At 41.1% G+C, this 22,046-nt stretch overlaps 1 protein-coding gene across 1 annotated transcript in view; it reads left to right on the forward strand.

Annotated features, from left to right (window-relative positions):
* Positions 1-20,224, forward strand: part of pde8a (phosphodiesterase 8A) — a 45,027-nt gene extending 24,803 nt beyond the window's left edge. The window contains exons 4-22 of the mRNA XM_027009884.2: positions 4,112-4,168; positions 4,372-4,426; positions 4,974-5,062; positions 5,171-5,249; positions 6,299-6,439; positions 7,422-7,510; positions 7,595-7,646; positions 7,863-7,905; positions 8,211-8,288; positions 12,004-12,074; positions 12,299-12,463; positions 13,142-13,190; positions 14,170-14,305; positions 14,515-14,713; positions 17,082-17,299; positions 17,425-17,557; positions 18,422-18,586; positions 19,077-19,206; positions 19,308-20,224. Coding sequence (XP_026865685.2) covers positions 4,112-4,168; positions 4,372-4,426; positions 4,974-5,062; positions 5,171-5,249; positions 6,299-6,439; positions 7,422-7,510; positions 7,595-7,646; positions 7,863-7,905; positions 8,211-8,288; positions 12,004-12,074; positions 12,299-12,463; positions 13,142-13,190; positions 14,170-14,305; positions 14,515-14,713; positions 17,082-17,299; positions 17,425-17,557; positions 18,422-18,586; positions 19,077-19,206; positions 19,308-19,414 — 2,056 coding nt within the window. The 3' untranslated portion in view covers positions 19,415-20,224. The remainder of the gene's footprint in view (positions 1-4,111; positions 4,169-4,371; positions 4,427-4,973; positions 5,063-5,170; positions 5,250-6,298; positions 6,440-7,421; positions 7,511-7,594; positions 7,647-7,862; positions 7,906-8,210; positions 8,289-12,003; positions 12,075-12,298; positions 12,464-13,141; positions 13,191-14,169; positions 14,306-14,514; positions 14,714-17,081; positions 17,300-17,424; positions 17,558-18,421; positions 18,587-19,076; positions 19,207-19,307) is intronic.
* The last annotated feature ends 1,822 nt before the right edge of the window (positions 20,225-22,046 follow it).

Below are 22,046 nucleotides of genomic sequence, written 5' to 3' on the forward strand. Positions count from 1 at the left end.
AAAACAAAGCCCAGAGACAGTTACAAGCAGGGATACTTGAACTACTACCCATACCCAATCGACCCTGGTCAAATGTTGCTGTAGATTTTAGCACTGACTTACTGTTGGTGGTAGACAGGTTCTCCAAGGCATGTCATGTAATAGCCATGAATAAAATTACCCACAGCCTTAGAAACAGCAGAGACTTTCTTCCAGGAAATATTCAGGGATTTTGGGGTCCCCAAAGACATGGTCTCAGATGGAGGGCCCTCATTCACGTCCCGAGATTGGACTGCCTGCTCTTGCAGTCTTGCAGGTGTCTTTGAGCTTGACTTCGAGCTACCATCCTCAATCAAACGGGCAAGGGGAAGGAATCAGCCAAGAGGTCGAATAACTCCATTGCTCCTATTGCAGTAAAAACCAAGAAGACGGTCAGTTCCTGCCATGAGTGGAATATGCCCAGAACTCCCTTGTGAACACCTCCAGAAGTATAACTCCATTTCAATGTATGCTGGGTTTCCATCCTCCCCTGTTCCCTTGGTCAGGAGAACCATCTGGAGTGCCAACGGTAAATAAATGGATGCGCTACAGTGAGAGCATGTAGGAACAGACACATGTACAGCTGCAACATGCTATCCAGAGACAAAAACAGTATGCCGACTGGCATCGACAGCCTGCATCAGTCTACCAGCCTGGCCAAAAAGTGTGACTCGCCACATGGGACCTGTGCTTAAAGCTACCACCCAGAAAGCTCAGCCCTCACTATATTGGTCCTTTTTTAGATCCTGAAACAGGTTAACCCAGTGTCCTATGCTTTGCAACTGCCCAATATTTACCACATCTCACCTACTTTTCATGTTTCTTCTTGAAGACATCGGCTGGAGATCCCACACCACCTGTTGACTCTCCTTCACCGTTGGACATAGAGGGAAGTCCTGCTTGCCTTATTCGTGCCCTTTTGGGTTCCAGATGCTGGGGTAACAGACTCCAATACCTCGTGGACTGAGAGGATTATGACCCTGAGGAACACTCCTGGGTTGTAGCCTTGGATATCCTGGATCCATCTCTCATTAGGGATTTTTGATGTTTCCTCTGCATTTGAGATTTATTTTGGCAAAACAAAGTTGCATATGGATGATGAAAGAAATTGCAAGAGGTTATCACCCAACAGTCTTCATCATGAAGTCTGACTTTCATCACAAGTGAGATCACACAGCCTTTCATGTAATCTGGTCATCTTTCAGCTGCAATGGTATAAGACCATTGGAATTGCCCAGTGTAAAGCCATCTAAAAATGCCTACTCATACTTCAAAATGCCCTCATCAATACCCACCAAAATATACTTCTAAATGCACTCTGAAACACTCTCTTAAATACATTCTAATGTAATGTATGTCCCCACTAAAATACAATAAAATATAAAATATAAATAAAATATAATAAAATAAAATATAAAATAAAAAGTTAATTTGTGTAGTACTTCTGCTTATACAGGTGAATATACCACATTTTGGCAGCATCTAGAAGTTGTACGACTTCACTATTGGCATTTACCATGGCAATGGAAGTGATGATTGCTGTTTCCAAGTGGGTTGTTGGTGGAGAGAGGTATCAGGATGGCACTTCCTCCTAGAGCATACATGATATGACAACACTTACAACTACTCTTCCATGTAGTTGATAGTTGCTTGAGAGGTTATGTGATAATTTTACATGGGCATGGTTAAAGGGTAAACCTTGTAAATCCAGAAGTCTGTCATTGGGTGGAAGCTCATAACAGGCAACTTTTTTTTTTTTTATTAAGAGGGTTAGGGTTATTCTCTCTATATTCGAGAAATTGACAAAAAGCTTAGGTAGATAGTATATGAATAAGGCCATATGGATAAGTGGTTAGGGGTACCTTGTGTATAGTGCGTGTCTTGATATGGAAAAGGAACATTAGAGCTGCCGATGACAGGTTTAGTAGAGGAATTTAAATGTGCCAAGTTAAGTCTCAAGATGACTTTGTTGAGTTCTAAAGGTGTGGCAGTAAAAGCTGCTGCTCAGGTTGTAAAAGTAGGAAGGCAGTGGGAGAGGCAGTCTAGTCAGCTCAGAGAGCTATGGAGCAAGGCGGGTTTAGGCACAGGTGGTCCATGGAAGGCATTGCGATACCACAGAAGAGGCAGATGAGAGCAGAAGATGAAGGTAGGTACTCAAGGAACTCAAGGCAGTGGCCACTCAGGGAAAATGCAAGGAGTCAGTGGCTATAGTGGGATGATGGAGAGAAGCAAAAGATAGGCTTGCAAGTCTTATGGGAGATGGACCCAGGTTGTGTCAGATTTTTAACTGGAGCTACCTATAATGTCCTTCCAGCACTTTGTCAGTGGGTAGATAAAGATATGGGCTGTAGCTATGTGCTGGAATTTAGTACTTTGAGACACATTTTGTCAGGTTGCAGTTTGTCACAGGGACGTTGTACATGGAGGCGTAATCAGGTTCTTACATCGGCATGTATATTGGATAGCAGGTGCATAGAGATTAATTTGCTTTAGGGCTGAAACGATTCCTCGAGAAACTCAAGGACTCGATCACTAAAAATCATCAATGCAAATTCTTTGCTACTAATCTTTTTTTTAATCCATCCACAATATTCCTATGCCTTGTGCCTAGCGTGAACTATGTACAAAACATCCATCAACCCAAAAACAGATTCATTAGCTAAATACTAGGCTCGCTAACAACAATGCGGGAGCATACCAAAACAGTGAGACTGTATTATTTCTACTGTAGAAGGGTGGGAGGATGGGTAACCAGGGAGATCATGAAGCTAGTGGAGGGGAATCATGACATGGATGCTCCGCACATATCTTGAAAAACGTGAAAAATAAAAAGGTCGTGAAAATGTCTTGGATACCTTTTTAATATCAGTTTAAAATGAATACATTTATTTACTTATTTGTTTTTCATTTCAGAAAATGTTTTATTTAAAACCCAGAATGGAATATGGCATTTAAATACACTAAATTAGGTTTCGTTTTGACATGTAATTTATGCAATACACAATCAATTAGTTGTTCATTTTAAGAGACCTGTCTTGTATTCTCTTTTGTATATTTACTATTGCTCTTCAATAAAGCAAAAGTATTTCCTAGCCGATTAATTGATTAATCTATGGCGTAATAGATTATTTTAGTAATTGCGCATTCTATCAATGCAACCCTAATGTAAATAAAGACAAAGTGGTCAGACACAAGTTAGCAGTGGCAGTAGAGGTGATAAAGTGCGAGATTGAAAGTTTGTAGTACATGTAGATGTGGATGTAGGTTACACAGTGTATTACAGTAACGACACTGAGGCCAGACATAGTGTATTCAGATGGTGAGTGAATAGTTTCGTTTATTTTATTGAGGAAGCCTTTGAAAGAAAGATGCTGAAATACACTTGGTTAGATCCAAAGTAGTTGCTAAATCTGCATTCTGGATTACCCCTTGATTTCTAGAAAATGTTAGAAAATCTTTCATTTATGTTTTTTTCTTTCTTTTTTGCTGTTATTATTTTTATCCTGTGTTGTGATGCACTTTAAGCTGCATAATTTTATTTATAAAAAGTACCATATAAATAAAGCTATTGTTATTTTTGCTTGCCCTCAAGTTTACTTGCATTTACTACATAGAAAATGATTTGTTCAAATCTAAAAGTGCAAAGCTTTTTTTTTTTTTTTTTTATCCTTGGGTCAGGGATATTTGGCTACATTGACACACCACTGAATACCTGAGAAGTATAGTAATACATATCAATAGTAGGTGTAAAAAAAAAAAAATTAAAAAAAAATAAATAAAATTTTTTATATATATATATATATATATATATATATATAAAAGATATCATAAAGGGATACAATCTTGCTTGTAGGGGTGTGTGTGGGCGTGTATGTTTGTCCACATATGTGTAATGTTTCCTTCACCACCACTCACCACCTCCACCGACTCCAATACCATCCTACACCACCACCACCAATCACTTCCACCAAGTCAATACCTTAATATATGTGAATGTGTGTGTAGATGTATATGTGTGGATATTTGTAAATGTGTGTATGTGTGTGTATATCTGTAAATGTGTATGCTATAATATTTACCTGTTTGTTTTTAGCTCAATCAGAGCACTTGGCTCCTCTCAGAACACTGTTATCGTCGCTGTTGTGAAAAGGTTGGTGTAATATCTCTCTCACACACACACCCACACATGGATGTGTAGTGTTTGTATAGTATGTGTTTGGGTGTACAGTGTTTGTGTATTATTGTTTAAGTGTGTAGTGCTTATATATTATTGGTGTGCGTGTGAAGTGTTTGTATATGTTATTTGTTTGGGTGTGCAGTGTTTGTATATTATTTGTTTGTTTTTGCATCTAGGCCGGATCGTGAAGAAGCCACTGTGATGCCGCTGCTTTCTGCTGGATTTAACAGGGTGAGTGAATGAGTTTGTGTTTGTGCATGTGCATATATTTGAGCATGGACACTTTGCATTAGTTGAATTTTCATTTTGATTTCCCTGCACTTCTCCTGTTTCTACTCTTCTACATGAACATTAAAACTACTGGAGGCTAAAGCTTAACTAGATATAGATGTCCACTAGCTTAGTTGTACTCTGCATGCTTACTACTGTATATTTGGGTGTACAATACACTACATGCTAAGATGTATGCTTAGAGGTATGCTGCGCACCTAGATGTACGCTAAATGTTTAGATGTACAATAAAGACATCTCTGTGTGTAGTATATATCTAAGTATACATATAAGCATGTAGTGTATGCACATGTCAGTGTACATGTACACTTAAGCATGTAGTGTACATTTAATTGTGTAGTGTACTTCTAAGCAGGTTCTTGAGAAGTAGACAAGGCTTTTCGTGAGTGCCATACTGAGTATATATTGAGTATATATATTTAGAACAGCAGGGTCTCTCACTATAATGTGTGTGTGTGTGTGTGTGTGTGTGTGTGTGTGTGTTTAGCGTTATGTTGAGAATTCCAACATGATGGCCTGCTACAATGAGCTCATTCAACTCCACCATGGAGAGATCCGCGCTCAGATCAAACTTAGGTGACACACACACACACACACACACACACAAATAAACACACAAAATGAGAACAGTTTATAAACTCGTCATCTTTACTGATTTTGTTTGTTTGTGTGTACTTGTTTTAGAGCCTGTAATGCAATTTTCACAGCACTGGAACAGAGCCAGGATGCCATCGAGATTAGTAATGAAGACCATCTTATACAGGTAAGTACTGCTAATACGCATGCGTGCACACACACATACACACATACACATACACACACACACATACACACACACACACACACACACACACACACACACACACACACACAAACATACAGATATGTATAACTAAAACGTACACACTACCATACAAATATGTACCACTTACACACACAGATAAGTACCATTAACACACACACACATACACTTATACAGATAGGTGCCACTAACACATGCACATGCTTATACAGATATGTACCACTAAAATACACAGACACATGTGTCAATAATACACACATTTGTACAGGTAGCTATTGCTAATACACACACACACAAACACAAAAACAGACTGAAAGTGAAAAGCTTTTAATTTTTTATTTATTATCATTCTTACTTTCTTACATGCTTAGATGTATTTAATGTGTGCATGGAATTTTGATTGTTTATTTCAAATAATTCAATGTAATTGCAGATTGGTATTTGAATATTCATTTGTTGGATAAATCCATGGAGCACTTTTAATGACACCTCACACTAATGCAGCTTCAGTCCATATTGGAGGAGTAGACCAGCTGCTCATTACATGCTCTCAGGAGAAGAAATGTAAACTAAGCAATATTCCATGTGTATGTGATTTAATGATTTTATTAAAAGGTGTAGTTTTACCTGTATACATTTAAAGTTATTTACCTTTTAAAATGAAATACATTTGTGTTTAAAATACATTTAAAACTTATGTTTTAGGGTTGGATTAGGGTTCTTATGTACCTCAGCACTGTTTTAGGGTTGGATTAGGGAAGCTATGTACAACAGCACCATTTTAGGATTGCTCTGTACCATAGCACTGTACTAGGATTGCTGTGTACCATAGGACTGTGTTCAATTACAGACTGCTGAATCAAGAGAGAAGGAGATAAAAAAAAAAAAAAATTATTCTGTGCAACTGAATGTTCATTTCAAGCTTCTAAAGTAGCAAGCTATCCAAAGCAGTTCTGTCAAAAGACTTCTATACACATGTTCGTGTGTGTTTGTGTTTGTTTTTCTGTCAGTATGTCAATCCTGCATATGAGTATGTGATGGGCTATCAACGGGGTGAATTGATGGCGAAGGAGAACATTGAAGTGCCTAAAAGTGAAAAGAACAAACCCGATCTGCTAGAGAACATCAACTCCTGCATTCGCAAAGGAAAGGTAAGGAGGGGTGTGTGTATCTGTGTGTTTTTTAGAGGTGTGGAACTAAAGGCCTACTGTCATAAATTTGCACATCAGTAAAAGTGGTCACCCAGTGTGAGAGCACTTCACACAGCATAAAGGTCACTTACTTACACACACCGACATTTTCATCCACTTATAGAGAGAGGAACACATGCACATTGGAAAAGTGTTTGAAACTGGCACTGTGGGGAGGACACATCAAACAGCTTCTGCAAGCCAGCTGCAACCACCAGTACCATCCCACATCACCACAACCACCACTAATATCATGCTGTACCACCAGAAATGCCATCTTGCACCACCACTCTAAAACCCCAGCACCACCATCCTCCTCCTCCAGTATGCCCCTACATCATTATTTACATTTATGGTGTTTAGCTGACACTTTGATCCAAAGTGACTTACAATTATGACTGAGTACAGTTTGAGCAATTGAGGGTTAAGGGCCTTGCTCAGTGGCAACTTGGCAGCAGTGGGGCTTGAACTGGCAACCTTCTGATTACAAGTCAATACCTTAACCATTGCGCTACCACTGCCCACCACACCACCTCCAACACCACCCTTTACCACCACTCACTTCCATGACCAGCATTACCCCACTGCCATACCACCTTCACCATCTCCATTACAACCTGCACCTTCACCACCACTCAGCACCTCCACCAACTCCAATACCATCCTACACCACCACCACTCACCACTTCCACCATGTCCAATACCACCTGCAACATCATCAGTACTCACCACCTCCTCCACCACTAATCACCTCCACCAACTCCAATAACATCCTGCACCACCACCTCCAATACCACCCTGCACCACCACCATTACTCACCAACAGCACTCATCACCATTTTGCAAGTTTGTTCCATGTGGACATTAGTGTTTGTGTGTGTGTGTGTGTGTGTGTGTGTGTGTGTGTGTGTGTGTGTGTGTGTGTGTGTGTGTGTGTTTTCAGGAATGGCAGGGTCTTTATTATGCCAAAAAGAAGAACGGAGACAGTGTCCAGCAAAATGTGAAAATCACACCTGTCCTTGGACAGGGAGGGTAAGTGCAACTTGCTGTTTCTGCCTATTGGTTGTACATACATACTGTGCTCTAACAATTTGACCTGTGATCTTTGTCTTACAGTAAAGTCAGACACTATGTGTCCATTAACAGGCCTTTAAATGACAATAACAAGGTATGAACAATCTCAGAACCAGCCTCATACCTACACTGAAACCAAAATTATGCCGTATACCAAACATACCTGAAAATGTCCCACCAAATGCAGCAGTACGTCTCCACACTGGCCATCCTTCTTAGGAGTACATAGTGCTTTAATGCATGTTTGTGTATTAGTGAGTGGTTACAATTATATTAATACTTCTGGTTTGTGTTTTTGTGTTCTCTGCAGTCTGAACGTTCAAGTGAAAGAGTCCAGGCTGAATCACAGACAGGTATAAAGCTCAGAAAATGTCAATAATTTTTGTCTATTTATGTGCGTCTGTGAAGGTTGTCTTTCTAATAGGTCTAACAGCTGTCTAGTAGCTAGTATGTCAAGATGACTGGACTTGCAGTATGCATTTGGGGGCCGTGTATGTAAGAACAATGTGTTAGTGTGGGGGTGCTAATAGCATGTATGTGTGAAGGTATATTTGCATGTATAATAGCTGTGTGTGTGTGTGTGTGTGTGTGTGTGTGTGTGTGTGTGTGTGTGTGTGTTTGAGGAGCTCACATCTTGTCTCTGCTTCTCTTTACACAGATATTCAGTCCAGCAAGCATAAAGACAGACGGAAAGGATCTCTGGACGTTCGGTCTACCACATCCCGTGGTAGTGATGGTGAGGGGTGGGGAGGTACCAAAAATGGGGGGCATACCAGAGCTGGTAAGGGAGGGGGTACCAGTACTGGTAAAAGGGGGGTGTACGAGTGCTTGTGAAGGAGGGAGGGCTGGTTAAAGTGATGGTAAAGGGGGGTAGTGGTGCAGGGGTTGCACTGATGGTGAGATCAGAGAGAGGGAGAATGTAAGAGAACAAAAATTACTTTATGACTTGATGTGGCATTATTAGTGTGTTTGTTGTGCCTGAACGGTGCCTGTTTGTATGGTGTTATTTGAATTTACAGCATTTGGTAGACACCCTTGTCCAGTGTGACTTGAAGTGCTTTGTAGTCTCTATCAAATGAATATCCTCATATGACAATACAGTCGTGGCCAAAGGTTTTGGTTTTCACAAAGTTTACTGCCTCAGTTTTTTTTAGACCCTTTTGTCAGATGTTTATATGGTAGAGTGAAGTACAATTATAAGCATTTCATAAGTTTGTTTGTTTTTTTGTTTTTACTTTTATTGACAAATACATCCAGTTTAAGCAAAAATGTAATATTTACAGTGTTGACCCTTCTTTTTTAAGACTTCTGCAATTGGCCTTGGTATGCTGGATATCAGCTTCTGGGCAAAATCTTGACTGATGGCAACCCATTCTTGCCTGATCAGTGCTTGGAGTTGATCACAGTTTCTGTGTTTGTTTGCCCACCTTCTTTTTGAGGATTGACGCAGGTTCTCTATTGGATTGAGATCTGGGGAGCTTCCTGGCCATGTACCCAAAATTTCAAAGTTTTGTTCACCAAGCCACTTGGTTATCACGTTTGCCTTGTAACATTGTGCTCTGTGATGCTGGAAAAAGCATCACCAAATTGCTCCTGGATCAATGGGAGAAGTTGCGCTTGGAGGATGTTTTGATACCATTCCTTATTCATGGCAGTGTTCTTAAGCAATATTTTGAGCAAACCCACTGCCTTGGATGAGAAACAACCCCGCACATGGAACGGTATCAGGATGCCTCACTGTTGGCATGACGCAGGACTCATGGTAGCGCTCCCTTTTAAACTCTTCTGTCTTTGTCCAGATGTCCAAAACAGTCTGAAGGGGGCTTCATCAGAGAAATTAACTTTACCCGAGTCCTCTGCAGTCCAATCCCTATGCTTCCTGCAGAATGTCAGTCTGTCCTTGATGTTTTTCTCAGAGAGAAGTGGCTTCTTTGCTGCCCTTCTTGACACCTATCTATCCTCCAAAAGCCTTCGCCTCACTGTGCACATGCACTCACACCTGCCTTCTGCCATTCCTGAGCAAGCTCTGCACTGGTGGTGACCTGATCCCATAGCTGCATCCTCTTTAGGAGATGGTCCTGGTGCTTGCTTGACCTTCTTGGGTGCCCTGAAGCCTTATTCACTGCAATTGAACCTCTCTCCTTGAAGTTCTTGATGATTTGATAAATGGTTGATCAGCTGCCTTGTCCTTGTTAACACTTTCTCCTGAGCTAACGAGAAGATCTCTGGCTGGAATACAGTAATATTTGTGGTTAAGTTCATTTTCATGGCAGGGAACTCTTCACAATGTAGAGTTAATGCAAAGTGACAGCATAAAATCTGAAGCAGCAAACTATGTGAAAACCAAAATTTGTGCTAGTCTTAAAACTTTTGGACACGGCTGTAGATCAGTGTTAAGAATACTATCAGACTAAATCCGTGGCTAGAGTGGAAAAGAAGACAGTAAAATAATTTTAAGTGCATATTTTAGTGCTTACTGAGGTGAGTCTTCAGTCTACATTTGAAGACAGCTGGTGTCTCAGCTGTACGGACAGCCAAGGGATGTTCATTCCACCACCTGGGTGCCAAAACGGAGAAGAGTCTTGATGCATGTCTTCTTTGTGTCTTGAGCAGTGGTGTGCAGTCAAACCTTTGAACCCTTGAAGGGGTAACACAAAAAGTGTTACCCTTAAAGGGGTAACAAAAAGTGGACAGAAAAAATGTAATAATTTCATAAACGTAGAGAAAAAAATCACCTCATGCGTATAGGCTATTTTAACCAATTATATTAACCAAAATTGACTGACCAATGAAGTAAACGGACCAATGAAGCTGATTATTTTCACTAGGGGGGCTGGCCTATAGTTGCCTGACCCTTCTCAGCATTTTGAAGAAGGGACTATAGCATTATTAGTAAAATGTCACTGTCTATGTGCAAGTTAGCTTACCCAGCTACCATTCAATGAAAATTTCACAATAATTCAGCATGGCCAGTGAAGCAACTCCATCTATAAATTTTACAGAAGTACTTTCTGTAAGATGAACTTGGAGAGGTATGCCTGGCTAATAACTAGCCTGCACCATACACTCAACTTTTGTCAAGATGCATTTTGAGGACTACTGAGCTGTATTTTGGAATCCAAAGAATAATTGGTGAAAAAATGATAATGGGTTATCCAGAATCACCCCAAGGTTTTTGTGCCTTGTCAGTTGGAATGATCCAAGTCTCCAGCAAGACCCCAAGGTGTTGACTGGGGAGACATCTATAGAGAATGTGTGATTTGGCAAGACGTGTAATATGGTTACTGTTTTATATGTTATAAGCCACTTGAATGCTAAATGAAAGTCAGAGTAAACTGACAAAGGCTCTTAAGGAGAAAATCAGTTGAGTATCATCAGCATAGAAGTGAGGTGGTATGAGAAATCAAGTGTGGAAATGGCCTCACTAAGAGTGGGTATATAGGGAGAACAGGAGAGGACCATGTGGGATGCCAGTGGAGAAGATCCCCTCCTTGTCACATGGCATGACCGTCCCTCTAGGTATGAAGCAAACCATCACTATTCCAATACTTGTGAGGATGAAAAGAAGGATTTTGTGGTTGACCGTGTTGAATGCTGCTGAGAGATCAGGAAGAATCAGGACCGATGACAGCTTGGCTGATCTGGCAGCATGCAGATTCTCAGTAACAAGTGCAATTTCTGTGGAGTTTGTTGGTTTAAACCTACACTGGTTAGGATCCTGTAGTTCTGCTAAAGAAAGACAGACATCTGATTGTAAACTGAACATTCAATAATTTTACAGGGAAAGGACAGACGTGATACTAGTTGGAAGTTGCAGATTCTTCAGGATGGGTTTGACTCTTGCGGTTTTGTAGGCCCTCTATATTTTTATTAATCATTTTTGATGGAAGTGATGAAGGGGAACAGGTCCTTACAAATAGATTGGATGGCAGTGAAAGGGTGTTCCAAAAGGCAGGTGGTAGGTTTACTGGCCAAGTTGTTGGATTTCTTCTCTGGAAAGTGGAAAAAACATGTTCAGGCAGTATCAGGGCGTGTTGGGTATTGTGACTTAGAAGTAGTGGTAGGAGGAAAGGCTTGAATGATTTTGTTATTCTTATCGCCAGAGCAGGTGGCAAAATCTGTGAGGCAGGATGGTGAAGGTGGAGGGCTAAGAAGAGGTAAAGATGTTATGGAGTTTGTGTGAGTGAGTTCAGATGCTGTCAGCTTTGCCTTGTAGAATGATGTCTTAGCAACAGTCATATCAGAAGAGAACGTTGCTAAAAGAACATGATGGGAGAGAAGATCAATGTCAATATGTAGTTTCTTCCACTTCCGTTCAGCTGCTTTTAATTCTCAGATTGCTGTGAATGTGACTATATTCGTGTGTTTGGGGTGGTTTGATAGTACTGGTGTTTTTCTGTGGCTGTGATTTGTGTGTTACTTTACTGGTATGTTTTGTGTGATTCTTACAGGGAGTTCTCAGAGGAGACACTCCTCCATGGCTAGAATCCACTCTATGACTATAGAAGCTCCCATCACTAAGGTACCTTTTATACCTGCATTTGTGTGTGTGTGTGTGTGTGTGTGTGTGTGTGTGTGTGTGTGTGTGTGTGTGTGTATAATTGTCTGGTATCTGTGTTTACTTAGGCAGGTCTGAATTTGTATGCATGCGTATGTTTGACAGTATATTTATGTAAGCATGTGGGTGTGTGCCTGTCTGTGTGTGTGTGTGTGTGTGTGGGTGTGTGTGCGGGTATGTGTATGCAGGTGATAAATATCATAAACGCCGCCCAGGAGAGCAGTCCCATGCCAGTAGCAGAGGCTCTGGATCGGGTACTGGAAATTCTCAGGACGACAGAGCTCTACTCTCCGCAGCTTGGTACCAAGGATGAGGACCCCCACACCAGTGACCTCGTTGGGGGGCTCATGTCGGTGAGGGACAAACACTTGCCCCACATACAATCATTACAGACACACTCCTTTTCACACACACAGTAGAATTTGAGTTAGTTGTACAGCTTTCTCCTCTTGGGTTCAAGTAAGCAGGTGGTGTTGCAACTGGGGTGGGGGAATGTTTTCATGGTTACTGTGTTTTTCTTCAGTGTTCAAAAATAGATTAACATCTAGAGATTTAGTGTAATAATGTTTGGGTAAGAGTTTTAGGTCTAGAGATCGTGTATGGGGTTATAGCCAGGGTTACAGGGTTGGGGCTACTTGACTACTGTGTGTAGGTAGTCTGATTGAGTTGTTAAAGTACGTGTGTGCATGCTTGTATGTAATAGCTGAAAATAGCCTGTGTGTACAGAAGCATTGGTACCCTCAGACAGTGAGGTCAGATATGAGCTATTACTTCTTCCTCTCTCCCCCTTCTTTCTTTCTCTCACACACTCTCTCTCTCTCACACACACACACACACACACACACATGTTATCTCTCTCTCTCACCAACTATACACACATGCACACACACAAACACATTCACAATATTAAAAAAAAAGTTGATTTAAAACACAAATCAGGAGCACACATATCAGTGGCTGATGAGACAAACAGCAGTGCATATTATCAACAGAGTCATCATGTGTTTGGATGTGTGGTCTGTCTTATATAGGATGGGCTGCGCAGATTATCAGGAAACGAGTACATCTTCTCAACAAAACGTAAGTGTTCTCCTAAGGATCACATTATCATTGTGAACTTTCAGGTGCTGCCTCCATTTCAGCATTTGATTGTGGATGGCATCTATAATCTGCCTGCATATAACCTAAATATCTGGGGAAAAACACCCCGTTCTGGATGTGAGTGAGGTAACATTGGCACTCCCAGCTGGAATCAGCACATCTTTTGCTGTAATCAAACCTGAACAATGTACACTTATAGACATTAATCTAACTTTAGCTTTTATAGTGACCATAACACATTTGTTAAGATGTGCTGAATCCCTGTAGAATCAGCCTTATCAACCTGTCCTCAGTTTGTCTACAGTTCTACATTTTGTGGGGGGATGGGGGGGGTGTTTGGCTATTGATACACCAGGTCTGTGCTTGTTCATATCATAGTAGTGTGTTTATAATGCAGTGTGAAAAGACTCCAAATTATCATGAAATAGTGTAAATATCTTGAATCATGACTGTAAACCTTGCTATCCAGCCCAGAATGTTGTTAATATTTTTTCCACTTATTTATAAAATAAAGCTTTTTACCTTGCTGGTAGAAAATTTTCACTTACAACTTAATTATGTAAAACTGTTCAGAATTGGTGAAACTGGTTTATTGTTTGAACACTGCATTTCATGTATAATTAACTTGGTGTATAATTACAGTATCAAAAGGGAAGTTAGGCCATATCACTTTTAGCTGAAACTAAAAAAATAAGCTAAAAGTGAGAAGCTTTTAGCTAAAGCTAAAAGTGAGAAGTTGAACAATTGCCAAAACCTTCTATGAATCTATCGTGCCTTTCATACACCACTCCTTTGATGTAACCTGAGCATAATACAAAAAAGCATCATGATGCTAATTAAGTTACTAAATTACATTAATAAGGACGTTAAAATTAATTAATCTATTGGACAGCATTAATTATGCCATTAAACTACATAAATTTGACTATTAAATCACTGTGGAAATGATCTTTTGCAGAGCCACATCATATGCCAAGTCACTTGAGTACTCCTGTGTCTCTGAATGACATCCCTCCACGTGTGGCGCAGACCATGGAAAATGAAGATTCATGGGACTTTGACATCTTCAGCCTGGAGGCAGCCACCCTGAGACGGTACAAGACACAGTGGCATTATGAGGGTTAAGTTCACCTCAGCTCAGCTCAACCCAACTGAAATTAGAGCCTTGTTTTCAGTGGGGGCCCTGTTGCAGAGTGAACGAATCTGAAAGACTGAAGTGGCAACAAGAGCTGCTACTAGGTTGTAGTCTGACTGCTGCTGTTTTGCATAGAAAAAGAAAAGCAGCTTATTCTTTTCCCACCAGGCCTTTGACATATTTGGGGTTGAAGATCTTCTCGCGGTTCGGTGTCTGTGAGTTTCTGAGCTGTCCAGAAGCAACATTGCGTTCCTGGCTGCAGGTTATTGAGGCAAATTATCATGCCAGCAACTCGTACCACAACTCCACTCATGCAGCTGATGTCCTGCATGCCACTGCCTACTTCCTCTGTAAGGAGCGTGTAAAGGTAAGTGCATCCTGCTGCTGCACAACATATTACTGTTTCATCGTTATCACATTATTGTCCTTTTACTGATAGAGAAGTCACAAAATATGCAAATGAACCCTCTACCAAGTCAGGCTTTTGATGTGTCTCTGTGTGTTTACTGTACTAAGATGTGTTGTGTTGTAATATTTTATAATAATCCCCGTATTATGCCTGATGTAACTGCTGTGTTAATAAAATCCTTTGACTTAGTTCAGTGTAATTTCATTCTGTAATACTAAAAATTGTCCAGCACTTTTGACCAAGGTGTAATTGAAACAAAAAAGATCATGCACTCACATGGATCACCTGTGACTGATGAGAGATCACAGACTTACCTGGAACATCTGAGGTTGGAATATATAACATATCATTTATGCTTAATTAAGAATCTACAGTTTATGAAGTTAAGACTCAAGAATAACACAAACCTATTCTGCATGCATGCACTTTTCTTTATGGCAGAAGGTGGGTATTTACAGTGGTGAGACAGCTCATATCTATATTCTGAATGTTCCTTTTCTCTCTTCTGAATTTGGTTCTGTATCTATTGTTTGTCATCTTGACCTTTAGTGCAGCTTTTGACACAGGCAGTCATAACATTCTCTTTCTCGAATTTCCATTATTGGCCTTACTATCCTGGCTTAGATCCTATTTGAGAGATGGGTGTAAATTTGTGTCCATTGGGAGCAAGTAATCTAACACTGTTCCTGTTACTCAGGGTGTTCCCCAAGGCTCAGTTTTCTGCCCTTTTTATTTATGATTTACATTCTGCCCATTGGAAACATTCTGTCATCATGGTATAAGTTTTCATTGCTATGCAGGTGATGTTCAAATCTGTCTTAACATCAGTCCCATAGCATCATTTCCACCTTCCACACCGGTTAGCTGTGGGAGTCAAAGTAATGGTTGAGCACTAACTTTCTAAAACCTAAATGCAAAGAAAACTGAATTTTCTCCAGTCAATCCCTCTGCTTTTGCTCGAAACTTTGGTGTCCTCTTTGACTTTTCACCTTTGACCCACATTCTTGACTAAGACTGTATTTTTCCTTTGTAATATTGCTTGACTCCATCCTATGCTTTCTTTTAAAGATGCTGAGATCCTAGTGCATGCTTTCATTACAGCTAAGTTAGACTACTGCAACTCTTTGTTCTATAGTTAGGAATTCTTCACATTCTCCAGTATTTTCAATTTGTTTTTAAGAACTCTACCCACATTACCCCCATTCTTTACCAGTTACACAGAGTAGGAAAATAGTGCATGGTACATTTGACTGCATTTGATGCTGATATTGTTGTAGTGCGACAACAGTCACAGAAACCATTCACTAAATTAAAACAATTTAAAAATGGGGCAAAAAGATGAGGAAGAAAGAAGAAAAATGAGTTATCCTTGTTGAGCCCTAATGTAATCCTGCTATTATCACCATATTTTTAAAAATGTACCAGCAATCTAATTACTGCCTTTTTCATGCCATTTCATGTATTTTGTTTCTATCCAACCCTGCACTTGGAACATCAGAGGTTGATGAAACATCACACACTCACCTGGAAAGTCTGAGACTTATGAGGATGTTCACAGCACTTTAAAAAAGTTGATTGACTCGTTTGCATCTTGCAGCCTTCTGCGATATCATTATCACAGGGCCAGTATTATGATAATCACTAACAGTGCATGGTTCACCTGCTCATAAAGCAAGAAGCATGTTCAGGCAGAGAAGATTTGGTTAAATCCAAAGGTGCCAAACCCCTAGGCTCCTATTTGAAGTCCTCAGCTAATTTGAACTGGTAATGGTAATTCTTGATTAGAAATTAAGCACAAACATTTTTGTCTTCAGATGGTTGCTTGTGAGATTTGTTTACACATGCTATGTTTATATTTTACACATCTTAGAAATGTATATGTATGATCAGATTTGTGTTTAGGATCAGATTTATTTGTGTAAGAACATTTGTATGTTTATGATGAGATTTGTTAGCACATAATATATTTGTTTTAAAATATGATCTGATTTTTTTTTGCATGTATGATCAGATATGTTTACATGTCTGATGGTAATGTTTACCCTGTATGTTTACCTGTATGAACAGATTGTTTGCACACATAATCAGATTTGTTTACGCATATGATTTAGATTTTGGGGGGGTATTTACTGACTATACACTCTACATGTCACTTTTGGTAAGAATGTCAGTGTGCCAACAAAAGCTGATGTAAACCTTAATCGGTGCCAGAAAGACTATATTGTAAACTTAAAATCTCTCTCTCTCTCTCTTTCTCTCTCTCTCTCTCTCTCTCTCTCTCTCTCTCTCTCTCTGCTTTGCTCTCACTCTGTCATGGTGATTTCAGCAAAGTCTGGATCCAATTGATGAAGTGGCAGCTCTGATTGCAGCAACGGTGCATGATGTGGACCACCCAGGCCGAACAAACTCCTTCCTGTGTAATGCAGGGAGTGAACTGGCCATCCTGTACAATGATACGGCAGTGCTGGAGAGCCACCACGCTGCCCTTGCCTTCCAGCTCAGTACTCGAGACGACAAGTGCAACATCTTCAAGAACATAGAGAGGTATACATACTCTCAGAGAACCCCTGCCCCGTCCACCTACACCCACCCATATCCACACACAATTTGGCACACTTGAACACACTGTCCTGATAATGATGACGCCTGTGGTATCCCTCACCACACAGGAACGAGTACCGAACTCTGAGGCAGGCTATCATAGACATGGTGCTGGCCACTGAAATGACCAAGCATTTCGAACATGTCAACAAATTCGTCAACAGCATCAACAAACCGCTTGCTGCCTTGGAAGAAAACGGGGTGAGACTTGCCGGGCCCATGCACATACGATCGCATGCACACGCAGTCACAAGTGGATGCAGGCACACACAGACATGGGCGCCCGCACACGCTGTTACATGCACATGCAGGCAAATGTACACGCATTCACATGCACACACATGGACAGACACAGTTATGCAAATGTGAGCAAAGGCCCAAATGGGCACACAAGGTCTTAACACACGCAGGCACACACGTGGCATGTTTATGCATCCTTACACATGCATTTCGTTTACAAATCAGGGACATGTATTCCCTCGTTTACATATATACAGAGACAAACACTGGCCTGTTGGTGGGTAGGTGCTAATTTATCAGACTTAGACTTTGATATTCTCATCACTAATTGGATAATGTTTACAGCAGAATTGTGGTTGTGCCGGTTCATAGGTTTGGTTGTGTGTGTGTGTGTGTGTGTGTACACACGCATGTTTTTGTAAGTGACTATGTATGGGTGCATGTGTGTGTGACAGTGAGGGGGGAATGTGGTGTGCTGGTAGCAGGTTTCTCACGCTGGTGTGGAATGCAGCACTGCTTTACCCATAATCCCCAACCCCCTGTCCCACCCCAAACCTACTACAAACCCCAAACTCCTTTTCCCACCCTAACCCCTGTCCCACTCCAAACTTGCCTCAAACCCCCAACCACCTTCATCTTCATCTTCCTCCCAACCTACTCCAGCAAGCATACCCACACCTCCCTGCCTTCTTATAATTCAAAACGTTTCACAAACTACCCAATACCTCTTATAATCTCCCCTTAAAAGTACTGCAGCCAGCCACCCCTGACCTCCTGACTGCATCTACCAGTGCTGTGTATGAGCTACAGTTCTGCTCCCTGCAGGGGAATGGGGACGAGGACACGGTAAAGGGCATCCTCACCGTTCCGGAGAACCGGATCCTGGTTAAGCGCATGTTGATAAAGTGCGCAGACATCTCCAACCCTTGCAGACCCCTGGAGCTCTGCATCGAGTGGGCCGGACGTATTTCAGAGGAATATTTTGCACAGGTCGGCCTCTCAGACATTGCAGTTGGTTAAGTAGGCTGTGTCCTATTGCTGGGAACAGATTATGATTCCCAGCAATGCCACAACCATATCTTGTGTACACAAGAGCACTACTGGCTCTGTGCCCACTCCCTCCCTAAGAGTTCTGCGATGCTGGTCAGTCATGAGCATCTGTAGGGTTATATACACAGGACTGGGCAGTTAGGGATTCCCTCCAAGTGCATTTATTTGAACTACAGAGTGTCAGGAGCAGCCGCTTGAGATGTCACATGGTAATTCACTGCACTATTTGTGGAAGAAACATGTCAGCTCTCATATTCCCAGGGAGAACACTGGCAGAAACATTTGCACTAGTGTGTGTGTTCACTTACACTTACCTCAGGAGCTCTCATCTGAAGGTTCTTCTAGAGTCATATATGTGTGTGTGTGTGTGTGTGTGTGTGTGTGTGTGTGTGTGTGTGTGTGTACATGCATGTGTGTTTTTGAGAAATAGACGGATGAGGAGAAGAGACAGGGGCTGCCAGTAGTCATGCCCGTGTTTGACCGGAATACCTGTAGCATCCCCAAATCCCAGATCTCCTTCATCGACTACTTCATCACAGACATGTTCGACGCCTGGGATGGTACACATGCACACAGCTGCACTCCCATATACACATACACGGAGAGGTCTGATTATGATTGTGTAAGTCTGATTATTGTGCTATCCTTTGTTTCTCTGCAGCATTTGCAGACCTGCCGAATCTCATGCAGCATCTAGATAACAATTTTAAGTATTGGAAAGGCCTGGATGAACGCAAGCTACACAGTCTACGACCACCTCCGGAGTAGCAGTTACACAAACACAAGCATGCACACTCTGCCTGTGAACACTCTGCTTGAGACAGCTCCACCTTGCTCCACCTCTAGTACCTTTTTCTCACTCTTACACACACACACACACACCACACACACACACACACACACACACACACACACAAGGTGCATTGAATGGGACTATGGGGTGTGATGCAGGAGAATGGTGTCTGAGATGCAGATGCACTGCAGCGCCCCCTGCTGCTTGAGACTAGGTGCTGCTGGAAACAGCTACGTCTGTGTGGACTCCACAAGAGCTTTCTGTGTACGGCTTTACAGGGTGTGCGTATGTGTGTGTGCGCGTGTGCATGCACACAAGAGAGAGACATCCATGGGGAGGAAACCGAGATAGCCACAGTTTCAATGCTCCAATGGAAACACTAAAAAAAGCACTTCGTCCCTCATCCCTTCACTCAACTCCTGCCTTCACGCGTTAGTTTATTTCTTTCTTGGTTGGTGGATTAAGTGGTTGTCTGCATGGCTTCTGGACTCAGAGCCCTAGAAGCAGATGAACAAGAGCCTGGGACACTCTCATGTAGATGTCAGCGAGCCAGACTCCAGAACTGCTGCAGCTGCACAATGCTCTACTCTCCTTCATACCAAACTATTTATTTTGCTCTAGGTGTTTTCTTGTTTTCTATAGTAAAATTAAAGATGAGAATGGTTTGTTAGCTAAGGAACACATAAGAAAACAAAATGAAAAAATGAAAAGCCAAAGTTGATTAACATACATAAATTATAATCCTATGAGTCTTGTCTGTATTTAATATCCATAGAGTTAAAAAAGAAGCATTAACATAAAAAAAGTTTTTATTTTTTACCGAATGAAGTAGTTTGAATCTTTCTATTGCACTGTAATGGATGAACATATTCTGTCAGATGTGGGGAGGGTGACCTGAGAGGCAGAATAATGTGGGAGCATGAATGTGTGTCTCTCTGTGTATGTCTGTTTGTGTTTGCGTGTGTGTGTGTGTGTGTGTGTGTGTGTGTGTGTGTTTGTTTGTTTGTTTGTTTGCGTGTTCACGCTCCTGCCAATGCCTCATTGGAAGGCAGAAATGCAGGAGATGGTGGGGGGGGGGGGGGTTATGCTCTGTACAGCATGGCTTTCAATAAGAGCAAAAATCTGTGAAAATGTTTGGACTTGAAAGATTTTTTTCTCCCAGAAATTTTTATATCTGGTTTATCCTACTGAAAAGATTGCCTTATTTTATACAATATTTATACAGCACATCCCACTGTCTAAATACAAAGGACATCTGGACTTTTTAATAACAGTAAGAAAGTTATGTTACGTAAATCTCAATATTTTTGTATAGACTTTGAATTTTACACTGGAGAAAAAAGAGGCAACCAATTTCTATCTGGAAATTTGTGAAATGTTTATCCATTGGAAGGTGTAAGCAACATTTTGTTTTGAAATGCAGAATATAAAAGAAGTTGTCTATGACCGTCTGTCTACAGAATTGTGTACAGCGCTTCATTTGAGCAGGGGTCATGCACCTGTGTGCCATGGCGCCTTGTGTGATGCAGGCTTGCGGTGGTATGGACACCTAGTGACATTTAACCTGCCTCTGCTCTAAGCTAACAACAAAAATGTTTGAGGTTTTAGTCATTTTAAAAAATCTAAGCATGCCTGCCCTATTCCCGCTAGCAGCAATTGTGACCTTAAACCACTGAATGGGGTTTGTCTCTGTCTCTGTCTCTCTACCCCCCCCCCCCCCCCCCCCCATCGCTGTTTGTCTCTTTCAAGAGCTCAATTATTCTTTCAATCAGGGCTTGTTTTTATTCTGATTCAACACTACAGCACAAAGAATAGGAAAAAATACAGGAAATAATAATGAAATTGACTCATGTCTTCCTGGGTACATTTTGCAGTTCAGTGCTTACTATGCGCCGTGCTGTTATCCCCACTGCTGCAGTTTTAATGTACACGTGAGCCTCTATGAATCCCTCAGGCACTGATGTGTGAGGCACTGTTGGTCTGAGAACCCCTCTGTGCATAACAAGTAAAAAAATGCTTTAAAAAAGCCTTCTTTTACTGTGAGGAGTTTGCTTGACTATTCCATGCCTCCCTGCAACAACACAAATGCATATGAATTACTCAACCAGCTTTAGATTTACATGTCTGTTGCACATGCAGACACATCTACTTCATCCAGATATGTGTTTGATGCTGCTCACTCTGCTAGATAAGGAGGTAATGGAGGGGATTTGTCTGCCCCTGAAGAATAAGTACTGTTATATAAAAAACTATTAAAATATTTAAAATGTCCAGTGCTTGTTTGATGACCCAGTGATACTCAGGGTTTGTTTTATGAGATTCTGATCCTTCATATTTCTGTTCTGCATTTACTTAGAAAACGTGGTGATAGTGCATGTCATTGTTAACAGCTAATTGTTAAGTGATTACGAAAACCTGGATGGTGTGTGGATTTTAGGGCAGAGACACGAGTATCCAGGATTTGCTTATAATGGAAAAAGTAGGCTTGTTCATGCTATTTATAGATATGATAACTAGGTTTCTAAGCTTTAATCGGATCCTTTCTGTTGTGACTAATTAATGTGGTAACATTACCTAGGCTGAATATCTTAAAAACTCACCTGCAAA

The sequence above is a fragment of the Electrophorus electricus genome, chromosome 4 (assembly GCF_013358815.1).
Source record: "Electrophorus electricus isolate fEleEle1 chromosome 4, fEleEle1.pri, whole genome shotgun sequence".
Classification (NCBI taxonomy): Eukaryota; Metazoa; Chordata; class Actinopteri; order Gymnotiformes; family Gymnotidae; genus Electrophorus; species Electrophorus electricus.